This window comes from Rhinoraja longicauda, chromosome 25, assembly GCF_053455715.1.
Source record: "Rhinoraja longicauda isolate Sanriku21f chromosome 25, sRhiLon1.1, whole genome shotgun sequence".
In the NCBI taxonomy this organism is placed as follows: Eukaryota; Metazoa; Chordata; class Chondrichthyes; order Rajiformes; family Arhynchobatidae; genus Rhinoraja; species Rhinoraja longicauda.
In genome coordinates this window covers 34,543,623-34,556,754 of record NC_135977.1, presented here as the reverse complement: position 1 = coordinate 34,556,754, position 13,132 = coordinate 34,543,623, and the positions used below count along the sequence as shown (strand labels likewise).

Here is a 13,132-nt window from a genome sequence, read left to right as displayed (position 1 = left end):
CCATCGCAACAACCTGGAGCTCAATGCTCTCAAGACAGTGGAACTAATTGTAGACTTTCGAAGAGCTCCCACTCCCCTCCCCCCACTCACCATCAACAACACCACAGTCACATCTGTGGAGTCATTTAAGTTCCTTGGAACCATCATCTCCAGGGACCTTAAATGGGGGGCCACCATTGACTCCACAGTCAAAAAGGCCCAACAGAGGATGTACTTCCTGCGGCAACTGTGGAAACACAATCTGCCACAGGCAATGATGGTCCAATTCTATACTGCTATCATTGAGTGCGTCCTCACCTTCTCCATCATGGTCTGGTTTGGCTCAGCCACCAAGCACCACATCCGGAGGCTGCAACGGATCATTCGCACAGCTGAGAAGGTTGTTTGCTGCAACCTTCCCCCCCCCATTGCCGAACTGTACACTGCAAGGGCCAGGAAGCGAGTGGGCAAGATCATCTCTGATCCCTCTCACCCTGGCCACAAAATCTTCGAAGCACTTCTCTCTGGAAGATGAAAGACTGTCAAAGCAGCCACAGTCAGACATAAAAACAGCTTTTTCCCATGAGTAGTAGTTCTACTCACGAGTGATAGTTCTACTCAATAACCAAAGTCTGTAGTCCCTATTTTGCTCTGGTTTATTTTCACCCACGTGTTTAGATCGTAATGTTGTATCTTTATTGTTTTGATGTGGTTATGCTTTATTCTTAATTGTTAACTGTATGTTTGTGTTGTCATTTGTGAGCGGAGCACCAAGGCACATTCCTTGTAAATGCACATACTTGGCCAATAAACTTATTCATTCATTCATTCATTCGTTCATTCATTCATCCATCCATCCATCATCCATCCATCCATCATCCATTGCTGTGCTGCGGAGGTCAATAACTCTCTTACTTTATGACATGATGATAAACTTTCAATGTTTTGTTTTATTTATCGGACCTTGTTTTGTTTGTTAATGATACGGATAATTGGCAATTAAATTCAGTAAATCCTTACATTAAATATGTGTCCTTGCACAAAAGTATACGGGTAGCTTGTAGGGGGAATTAAAAATGTATTCTGGTTGATTTGAAAATGTGTTTCTATTATTGCTCATGTTAATAAGCAAAAAAATATGTTAAAAAATTCATTATGGTTAAAATTAAATCTGGAGTGCATCTCTTGTCAAATATACAGCGCACTACCGAAGGCAAAGGTAATCAAGTGGGGTGTAACAAACCTTCACATCCACTTGTACGAGTTTAAATTGATTGTATCTATCTATCTATCTATCTATCTATCTATCTATCTATCTATCTATCTATCTATCTATCTATCTATCTATCTATCTATCTATCTATCTATCTATCTATCTATCTATCTATCTATCTATCTATCTATCTATCTATCTATCTGTCTATCTATCTACTAAAACTCTTGTTTGTTTGTTTGTTCCTGAACTACAGCCAAAACGGTACACGGTAGCGCGACAATTTTAGGCCCACCTTACTCACCGTCGTCCCTTTAGTACTAATGGAAGACGTTTCAGTGAAATTGGTGTTATATTTCTAAAGTTATGCACATTTTAAAAGTTATGTACATTTTAAAGTTTAAATCTATCTCCTACGGAGGGAGAGGGGAGGGCAGGAGGGAGGAAGAGAGGGAGGATAAGGGGGGGTTGAGGGGGATGGAGGGGAAGGGGGGACACCAACTTGGTCTAGTATATGGTAAATCAGATCTGTTTCCAAAACAAAGCCTTTCACTGTACCTCCATACATGTGACAATAATAAACCTAAAACTAAAACCAAAACCTTTCTGTCCCTGCCAAAGGTGGATTTTATCTACTGGGAGGTTTTGTGAAATGTGGAAAATGTTTTGTAAAATGAATGAAAATAAACATTAAAGGATTTTGTTGTAATACAGATATGGTCTTTTCTAGGTCATTGGAAATGCAAATGACACTTTGTGTGGAATCAGCCAGCCATCTGTTTGCAGTGAAGTGCTGCAGTCTCCACAGGGATTTGCTTACATCTCAGGTAAGATGCCAGTGACATCAGCTTGTTGCTAAAGCTCCCATCCATGCCCTTTGTTATCTCTGGACACATCCATTCTAAAGTTCTTCTGGCGTGCATCCCACTCTGCATAAACCTGACCGTCAGGCACATGAATCCTTGATCTCATTAACAGCGACCTATACTAGTTTCTGTTCATACACCTTTCTTGATTGTGAAACATAGAAAATAGGTACAGGAACTTGGCGCTTCGAGCCGGCATCGCCATTCATTGCACTAGCCCCTAGAGCTCTATCTAACTCTCTTTTAAATTCATCCAGTGAATTGGCCTCCACTGCCATCTGTGGCAGTGAATTCAACAAATTCACAACTCTCTGGGTGAAAACGTTTCTTCTCACCTCAGTTTTAAATGGCCTCCCCTTTATTCTTAGACTGTGTCGCCTGGTTCTGGACTCCCCCAACATTGGGAACATTTTCCCTGCATCTAGCTTGTCCAGTCCTTTTATAATTTTATATGTCTCGATAAGATCCCCTCTCATCCTTCTAAACTCCAGTGAATACAAGCCTAGTCTTTCCAATCTTTCCTCATATGACAGTCCCTCCATCCCAGGGATTAATCTCGTGAACCTATGTTGCACTGCCTCAATAGCAATGACGTCCTTCCTCAAATTAGGAGACCAAAACTGCACACAATACTCCAGATGTGATCTCACCAGGGCCCTATACAACTGCAGAAGGACTTCTTTTCTCCTGCACTCAAACGCTCTTGTTATGAAGGCCAACATGCCATTAGCTTTCTTCACTGACTGCTCTACCTGCACGCTTACGAAAGTGACTGGTGTACAAGGACACCCAGCTCTCGTAGCACTTCCCCTTTACCTAATCTTACACCATTGAGATAATAATCTGCCTCCTTATTTTTGCTGCCAAAGTGGATAACCTCACATTTATCTACATTATACTACATCTGCCCACTCATTCAACCTGTCCAAATCACCCTGCAACCTCATAACACCCTCTTCGCAGTTCACACTGCCACCCAGCTTTGTGTCATCGGCAAACTTGCTAGTGTTACTTCTAATTCCATCATCCAAATCATTAATATATATTGTAAATAGTTGCGACCCCAGCACCGAGCCTTGTGACACTCCACTCTCCACTGCCTGCCATTCTGAAAAGGACCCGTTTATTCCTACTCTTTGCTTCCTGTCTGCCAACCAATTCTCTATCCATATCAATACCCTACCCCCAATGCAATGTGCTCTAATTTTGCTCACCAACCTCCCATGTGGTACCTTATCAAAGGCTTTCTGAAAGTCTAGATACACTACATCCACTGGCTCTCCCTCAACCATTTTACTTGTCACATCCTCAAAAAATTCCAGAAGATTCGTCAAGCAGGATTTCCCCTTCATAAATCCATGCTGACTTGGACCAATCCATTTACTACTATCCAAATGTGCCATTATTACCTCTTTAATAATTGACTCCAGCAACTTCCCTACCACCGATGTCAGGCTAACTGGTCTGTAATTCCCCATTTTCTCTCTCGCTCCTTTCTTCAATAGTGGGATAACATTAGCTATCCTCCAATCCACAGGAACTGATCCTGAATCTATTGAACATTTGAAAATGATCACCAATGCGTCCACGATTTCTTGAGCCACCTCCTGTTTGCAAATCTCTCTGTGGTCTTGGCTATTAATTTTTATGGGGCTACCTGGCTACCTTTATGTGTATTCAATGGGGTTTAAAAGGATGAGAGGGGATCTTATAGAGATGTATAAAATTATAAAAGGACTAGACAAGCTAGATGCAGGAAAAACAAACAGTAGACAATAGACAATAGGTGTAGGAGAAGGCCATTCGGCCCTTCGAGCCAGCACCGCCATTCAATGTGATCATGGCTGATCATTCTCAATCAGTACCCCGTTCCTGCCTTCTCCCCATACCCCCTGACTCCGCTATCCTTAAGAGCTCTATCCAGCTCTCTCTTGAATGCATTCAAAGAATTGGCCTCCACTGCCTTCTGAGGCAGAGAATTCCACAGATTCACAACTCTCTGACTGAAAAAGTTTTTCCTCATCTCAGTTCTAAATGGCCTACCCCTTATTCTTAAACTGTGGCCCCTTGTTCTGGACTCCCCCAACATTGGGAACATGTTTCCTGCCTCTAACGTGTCCAACCCCTTAATAATCTTATACGTTTCGATAAGATCTCCTCTCATCCTTCTAAATTCCAGTGTATACAAGCCTAGTCGCTCCAGTCTTTCAACATATGAAAGTCCCGCCATTCCGGGAATTAACCTAGTAAACCTACGCTGCACACCCTCAATAGCAAGAATATCCTTCCTCAAATTTGGAGACCAAAACTGCACACAGTATTCCAGGTGCGGTCTCACTAGGGCCCTGTACAACTGCAGAAGGACCTCTTTGCTCCTATACTCAACTCCTCTTGTTATGAAGGCCAACATTCCATTGGCTTTATTCACTGCCTGCTGTACCTGCATGCTTCCTTTCAGTGACTGATGCACTAGGACACCCAGATCTCCTTTTCCTAAAATGTTCCCCACGTTGGGGGAGTCTAGAACCAGGGGACACAGTCTAAGAATAAAGGGGAGGCCATTTAAAACTGAGGTGAGAAGAAACTTTTTCACCCGGAGAGTTGTGAATTTGTGGAATTCTCTGCCACAGAAGGCAGTGGTGGCCAATTCACTGGATGAATTTAAAAGAGAGTTAGATAGAGCTCTAGGGGCTAGTGGAATCAAGGGCTATGGGGAGAAGGCGGGCACAGGTTACTGATTGTGGATGATCAGCCATGCTCACAATGAATGGCGGTGCAGGCTTGAAGGGCCAAATGACCTCCTCCTTCACCTATTTTCTATGTTTCAATGTTACCTGCAGTGTTGCATTTCTGCAATTTCTGTGCACCCCATTTCTAATCATCCCAAATCTGTTTGCCAAATTTGTCATTTCTTGACCCTGGACTATAGAGATCCCTCTCCCTATGAAGAAGGGTCTCGACCCAAAACGTCACCCATTCTGGCTATCCAGAGACGCTGCCTGTCCCACTGAATTAGTCCAGCATTTTGAGTCTATCTTGGGTGTAAACCAGCATCTGCAGTTCATTCCTACAACTCTCTCCCCACACATCTCCGTTAATGTCTACCTCTACCCACCCAAGTTTTAATTTTGAATCAGTAATAGTAGGTCACATTTATATGGAACTTTTGTCAGAAAATATGGAACAGAAGTGTTGACAGAAAATATTTGATAGTATATGCAAAAGAAAACAATCTTTCCATTTCAAATAAGTTAAATGAAATACTTTAATACACTTACAGAGCAGAGTGTCTCCCAGTATGGTCAGTTATCAATGAATGACACAGATCAATTCCAGCCAATCCCTATTTGGTGGCCACAGTTTAGTGGTCATTTGTAAACCGTGTGTGATCTAGGGAGCTGCAGAGCCATTTAAAAAACAGGAAAGGGTTTGAAGACAATGCTGGTATTATACAGTCGATACCCAAAAGACTCCGGCTCCACGACTCCAGCTCCACGACTCCAACTCCACGACTCCAGCTCCACGACTCCGGCTCCACGACTCCAGCTCCACGATGCCAACTCCACGACTCCGACTCCACGACTCCGACTCCACGACTCCGGCTCCACGACTCCAACTCCACGACTCCGACTCCACGACTCCGACTCCACGACTCCGACTCCACGACTCCGACTCCACGACTCCGACTCCACGACTCCGGCTCCACGACTCCAGCTCCACGATGCCAACTCCACGATGCCAACTCCACGACTCCAGCTCCACGACTCCGACTCCACGACTCCGGCTCCACGACTCCAACTCCACGACTCCGGCTCCACGACTCCAACTCCACGACTCCGGCTCCACGACTCCGACTCCACGACTCCGGCTCCACGACTCCAGCTCCACGATGCCAACTCCACGATGCCAACTCCACGACTCCGGCTCCACGACTCCGACTCCACGACTCCGGCTCCACGACTCCAACTCCACGACTCCGGCTCCACGACTCTGGCTCCACGATGCCAACTCCACGACTCCAGCTCCACGACTCCGACTCCACGACTCCGGCTCCACGACTCCAACTCCACGACTCCGGCTCCACGACTCCAACTCCACGATGCCAACTCCACGACTCCGGCTCCACGACTCCGGCACTCCGACTCCACGACTCCAGCTCCGGCTCCACGACTCCGGCTCCACGACTCCGACTCCACAACTCCAGCTCCGGCTCACCGACTCCGACTCCGGCTCCACGACTCCGGCTCCACGACTCCGACTCCACGACTCCGGCTCCACAACTCCAGCTCCACGACTCCGGCTCCACAACTCCAGCTCCATGGCCCTGGTATTATAGTACTCCTGCAAAGTACCTGGGACATATGTTAAAGGCACTATTTAAATGGAGGTAAATGTTGTTTTGAAGTTAATGTTCCAAAATTAGTTCCAGAGATCTTTTACTTAATTTATTAATTCCCTGAGATCTGGATGGCATTTGAAACAGCAGGTGGTTTACCTGGGATAATTAGGAGTGGGCTAACTCCTTGAGTTGTAGTCCAGTGAAGGAACTCGCACTGAGCTCACTGCTGGACAGTTCCCAGATTGAGACCCAGTGATGAAGAGGAAACAATATATTTCCAGGACAGGGTGGTCTGACATGGAGCAGCAACTGGGATATTTTGGTCACCTATTATTTACAGCAAGTGGTCAATAAGACTTTTAAAAGGACTTCATTCATTGTTCTTTATCTCTCTACATCATCATGTATGGCTCTCATTTCCCTTATCCCTAACCTGTCTGAAGAATGGTCTCGACCCGAAACGTCACCCATTCCTTCTCTTCAGAGATGCTGCCTGTCCCGCTGAGTTACTCCAGCATTTTGTGCCCATCTTCATTAATGACTGCAGATTGTTAATCCATGGATTATTATGATGCCTAGAGATACCAATTAAATCAGTAATTTCACGTAGATCGAATGAGGCTCTAAATTCAATTGTTAAATTCAGGTCAAACCCCGTTGAAAATGCCAGTAAAGTGTTTAGGGTGCTTGTGTAGGAAGGAACTGCAGATGCTGGTTTAAATTGAAGATAGACACAAAAAGCTGGAGTAACTCAGCGGGACAGGCAGCATCTCTGGAGAGAAAAATGAATGGCTGGCTTTTTGGGTTGTGACCCTTCTTCAGACTACTTTAGGGCACAATGAGCTGCACATAGTAATCTGAATAATGCACAAAAATCACAAATGATGTGTTATAAAAGCAGTTTATGACTGATGATGAACAAGAGCACATTGGATTAATTTAAATCTTGGCTGAATGTGGTAATGGATTGAAGGTAGACCCTTCTGGAAAAATTGAGAAAAAATGGATTCTTCATCCAATCTGACCTGATTATTGTGGACTTTTTTCCACTTTTAATTTTTAAAGAATGATGTAATATAAAGCACATTCTGACAAAGCAAATCTTTCGGTTCGGAACTTGTTTGCACATACTGACATGAGGAGCAAAACTGGGAGGAAGTAGTAACTATCTTTGACAGGTCTGCCTTCCAGACAACACCCAATGACTTAAATGGTTCTTTATTGTCACTTGTGCTGAACTGTGGCTGTGGATTAATGGGTTCCATTTCCTTTCTTTACATCGTGACTAACACTCCCATCCTGATTCTCCATGAGTAATTCTTTTAAATTAAACACTTTTCGGTTGACTCCTATGTAAATAAACCCAGGTTGTTATGGAAACATGATGTTACCATACACAATGCAAAAGAGGCAGTACAATGAGCAACAAACCACTGAAGAAATCATGTTTAATAGTGTCCCACTAGAATGAGTGGGCCGGGTTGGTTAGTAAGATTGCCGATGGCATCAAGATTGCTGGAGACGCAGATTGTGAGTTCATAGGTTCAAGCCCATCGTGGCAACTCTGCTATTCAATCGTGGCTGATTTATTTCTCTTTCCTGCCTTCCCCCGTAACCTTCGACACCCATGCTAATTAATAACCTGTCAAATTTCAGTTATGTACCAGCCTTTGTTTTTAAGTTAGTGTATTTCCATTGATCACCATGTTGAATTAGTCATGTACTATTCTTGTGTGTGGAGCATGGAACCGTTTAAGTGGGGATAGACACAAAAAGCTGGAGTAACTCAGTGGGTCAGACAGCATCTCTGGAGAAAAGGAACAGGTGATGTTTCAATTCGAGACCCTTCTTCAACTTCAAACTGGGAGTCAATAGATAATAGACAATAAACAATAGGTGCACGAGTAGGCCATTCGGCCCGTCGCGCCAGCACCGCCATTCACTGTGATCATGGCTGATCATCCATAACCAGTACCCCGTTCCTGCCTTCTCCCCATATTCCTTGACTCCTAAATCATTAAGAGTTGCATCTATTTCTCTCTTGAATGCATCCGGAGAATTGGCCTCCACTGCCTTCTGAGGCAGGGAATTCCACAGATTCACAACTCTCTATGTGAAAAAGTTCTTCCTCATCTTAGTTCTAAATGGCTTACCCCATATTCTTAAACTGTGGCCCCTGGTTCTGGACTCCCCCAACATTGGGAACATGTTTCCTGCCTCTAGCGTGTCTAATCCCTTAATAATCATAAATGTTTCAATAAGATCCTCTCTCATCCTCCTAAATTCCAGTGTATACAAGCCTAGTCACTCAATTCTTTCAACATACGACAGTCCTGCCATTCCGGGAATTAATCTAGTGAACCTATGCTGCACTTCCTCAATAGCAAGAATTTCCCTCCTCAAATTTGGAGACCAAAACTGCACACAATATTCCAGGTGCGGTCTCACTAGGGCCCTGTATAACTGCAGAAGGACCTCTTTCTTCCTATACTCAACTCCTCTTGTTATGAAGGCCAACATGCCATTAGCTTTCTTCACTGCCTGCTGTATCTGCATGCTTGCTTTCACTGACTGATGAACAAGGACACCCAGATCTTGTTGTACGTCCCCTTTTCCTAACATGACACCATTCAGGTAATAATGTGCCTTCCTGTTCTTACCACCAAAGTGGATAACCTCACATTTATCCACATTAAACTGCATCTGCCAGGCATCTGCCCACTCACACAACCTGTCCAAGTCATCCTGCAACCTCATAACATCCTCCCCACAGTTCACACTACCACCCAGCTTTGTATCATCTGCAAATTTGCTAATGTTACTTTTAATCCCTTCATCTAAGTCATTAATGTTTATTGGAAATAGCTGCAGTCCCAGCACCGAGCCTTGCGGTACCTCACTAGTCACTGCCTGCTATTCAGAAAGGTACCCGTTAATCCCCACTCTTTGTTTCCTGTCTGCCAACCAATCTTCTATCCGTCAATCCCCTACCCCCAATACCAAGTGCTCTAATTTTACCCACTAATCTCCTATGTGGGACCTTATCAAAGGCTTTCTGAAAGTCCAGGTACATTACATCCACTGGCTCCCCTTGTCCATTTTCCTAGTGCATCCTCAAAAAATTCCAGAAGATTAGTCAATAATAATAATAATAATATTCATTTATTGTCATTGCAACGAGTACAACGAAATTAAAAAATAGCCAATCCTGACGGTGCGTACAAACATATATGCAATAAATGCAAAAACAAATAAATACATAAATACAATTAAATACAATTATATTAAGTACAAGATTTTTTAACGGTGTTGCCTAGTGCAAAGGTAGAGTTCAGTTCTCGTATGGCCCTGGGGTAAAAACTGTTCTTAAGTCTGTTTGTTCGGGATTTGATCGACCTGAAACGTCGACCAGAGGGCAGATGAACAAACAGACGGTGGCCGGGGTGGGATGGATCTTTTATTATTTTGCCTGCTCTACTGAGGCAGCGTAGTCTGAACAGGTGCTCCAGGGAGGGCAGTGAGCAGCCGATGATCTTCTGGGCCGTCGTGATGACCCTCTGAAGGGCCTTCCTGTCCTTTTCTGAGCAGCTGGCATACCATGTGGTTATACAGTATGCCAGCACACTCTCGATGGAGCAGCGATAGAAGGACAACATGAGCTTCTCCTGCAGGTTGGTTTTCCTGAGGATCCTCAGGAAGTGGAGTCTCTGCTGTGCCTTCTTTACTGTGGTGATGGTGTTGGTAGACCAGGTAAGATCCTCTGCGATGTGCGTACCCAGGAACCTGAAAGCTGGTACCCTTTCCACACAGACCCCATTGATGTAGAGTGGGTCGTAATCTCCACTGGTTTTTCTAAAGTCAATTATAAGTTCCTTTGTTTTGGAGGAGTTCAGGACCAGATTGTTCACTGAACACCATGCTGCCAGCCTTTGGATTTCATCCCTATAGGCTGTCTCATCTCCTTCTGAGATGAGTCCAACCACAGTCGTGTCATCCGCGAACTTGATGATGGTGTTGGTGGGATGGGTGGGGGCGCAGTCGTGAGTGTAGAGGGAGTAAAGGATGGGGCTCAACACACAGCCCTGTGGTGAGCCGGTGCTCAGTGTAATGGTGGAGGAGAGGTGAGGGCCTATTTTGACGGTCTGGGGGCGGTTGGTCAGGAAGTCCTTGATCCATTGGCAGATGGTTTGGGAAAATCCAAGGTCGGAAAGTTTGGTGACCAGTCTGCTCGGGATGACCGTGTTAAAGGCAGAGCTGAAGTCGAGGAAGAGCATCCTCACATAGCTCCCCTGGTGTTCAAGGTGGGTCAGTGCAGTGTGAAGAGCAGTGTCGATGGCATCCCCTGTAGACCTATTTGCTCTGTAGGCAAACTGGTGTGGGTCGAAGGTGGGTGGGAGGCTGGCTTTGATGTGCTGCAGGACCAGTCTCTCGAAGCACTTTGTGATGACCGGTGTGAGTGCTACCGGACGGTAGTCGTTAAGGCCGCTGATGACAGACTTTTTCGGCAGTGGGATGATTGTGGCGGACTTCAGGCAGGGAGGGATGGTGGATTTTAAAAGGGACAGGTTGAAGATTTTTGTGAAGACCTCAGATAATTGGTCTGCACATTCCCTCAGCACTCTGCCCGTCACACCATCGGGGCCTGCAGCTTTCCTGGGATTCACTGCTCTGAGCACGCGCTTAACATCATACTCCTGCACAGTGAAGGTGTTGCTGTCAGGTGCTGGAGAGGGTGTTATGTCTGCCACTGTAGCTTTCACCTCGAAACGAGCAAAGAAACAGTTAAGTTCCTCTGCCAGCGAGGCGTCGCCGTCGGCAGTCGTGCGGTTGCTGGTCTTGTAGTTGGTGATGTGCTGGATGCCTTGCCACACCCGCCGTGGGTCATTGTTGGAAAAGTGGTCCTCAATCTTCCTCTTGTAGGACGCTTTGGCATCCTTGATGCCTCTCTTCAGGTTGGTTCTAGCAGCACTGTATAGAGCTCTATCACTAGACCTGAAGGCAGTGTTACGGTCCTTGAGGAGAGACCTGACATCCTTTGTCATCCAGGGTTTTTGATTGGGATACAACCGGATGCGTTTGTCGACGGTGACATTGTCAACACAGTTTTTGATGTAGCAAAGTACAGTTGATGTGTACTCCTCCAAGTCATGATCCTCAAAAATATCCCAGTTGGTCCTTTCGAAGCAATCCTGCAGCTGCGAGGAAGCTCCTTCAGGCCATGTCTTAACAGTCTTTATGGTGACTGGAGCTTTCCTCCTGAGTGGGGTGTATGCTGGAGTTAGGAATATGGACAGGTGATCTGACTGCCCCAGGTGTGGTAGTGGTGCTGATTTCCCCTTCATAAATCCATGCTGACTCGGACCGATCCTGTTACTGCTTTCCAAATGCTCCGCAATTTCATCTTTTATAATTGACTCCAGCATCTTCCCAACCACCGATGTCAGGCTAATTGGTCTATAATTCCCTGTTTTCCCTGAGGGTAGCTAATGTTATCCCACTTTTTAAGAAAGGAGGGAGAGATCCCTCCTTTCTTAAAAAGTGGGATAACATTAGCTACCCTCCAATCCACAGGAACTGATCCTGAATCTGTAGAACATTGGAAAATGATCAGCAATGCGTCCACAATTTCCAGAGCCACCTCCTTAAGTACCCTGGGATGCAGATCATCAGGCCTTGGGGATTTGTCAGCCTTCAGTCCCATCAGTCTACCCAACACCATTTCCTGCCTAATATGAATTTCCTTCAGATCCTCCGTCACCCTAGGACCTCTGGCCACTAGCACATCTGGGAGATTGTTTGTGTCTTCCTTAGTGAAGATAGATCCAAAGTACCGGTTCAGCACGTCTGCCATTTCCTTGTTCCCTATAATAAATTCATCTGTTTCTGTCTTCAAGGGACCCACATTTGTCTTAACTATTTTTTTCCTCTTCACGTACCTAAAGAAGCTTTTACTATCCTCCTTTATATTATTGGCTAGTTTACCCTCGTACCTCATCTTTTCTCCCCATATTGCCTTTTAATTATCTTCTGTTGCTCTTTAAAAGTTCCCAATCTTCCCACACATCTTTGCTATGTTATACTTCTCTTTCATTTTTATGCTGTTCTTGACTTCCCTTGTCAGCCACGGTTGCCTCTTACTCCCCTTAGAATCTTTCTTCCTCTTTGGAATGAACTGATCCTGCAACTTCTGCATTATTCCCAGAAATACCTGCCATTGTTGTTCCACTGTCATCCCTGCTGGGGTCTCTTTCCAGTCGACTTTGGACAGCTCCTCCCCCATGCTTCCATAGTCTCCTTTGCTCAACTGTAATACTGACACATTCGATTTTCCCTTCTCCCTCTCAAATTGTTGATTTAAACATCATGTTATGGTCACTACCACCTAATGGCTCCTTTACCTTGAGTTCCCTTATCAAATCCCGTTCATCACACAACACTAAATCCAGAATTGCCTTCTCCCTAGTAGGCTCCAATACAAGCTGCTCTAAGAATCCATCTGGGAGGCACTCCACAAACTCCCTTTCTTGGGGTCCAGTATCAACCTGATTTTCCCAGTCTACCTGCATGTTGAAATCTCCCATAACCGCCGTAGCATTACCTTTGCTACATGCTAATTTTAACTCTTGATTCAACTTGCACCCCAAATCCAGGCTTCTGTTTGGGGGCTTGTAGATAACTCCCATTAGGGTATTTTTTACCCTTTCCACAGTTCTATCCATACTGACTCTTTACATC

General features: G+C 45.1%; 1 protein-coding gene across 2 annotated transcripts in view; it reads left to right on the top strand.

Moving 5' to 3' along the window:
* Nucleotides 1-13,132, top strand: part of LOC144605880 (synergin gamma-like) — a 55,912-nt gene that overhangs the window by 17,152 nt on the left and 25,628 nt on the right. For both annotated transcript variants that reach the window (XM_078421512.1, XM_078421511.1), the window contains one exon: nucleotides 1,923-2,019. In XM_078421512.1, coding sequence (XP_078277638.1) covers nucleotides 1,923-2,019 — 97 coding nt within the window. The remainder of the gene's footprint in view (nucleotides 1-1,922; nucleotides 2,020-13,132) is intronic.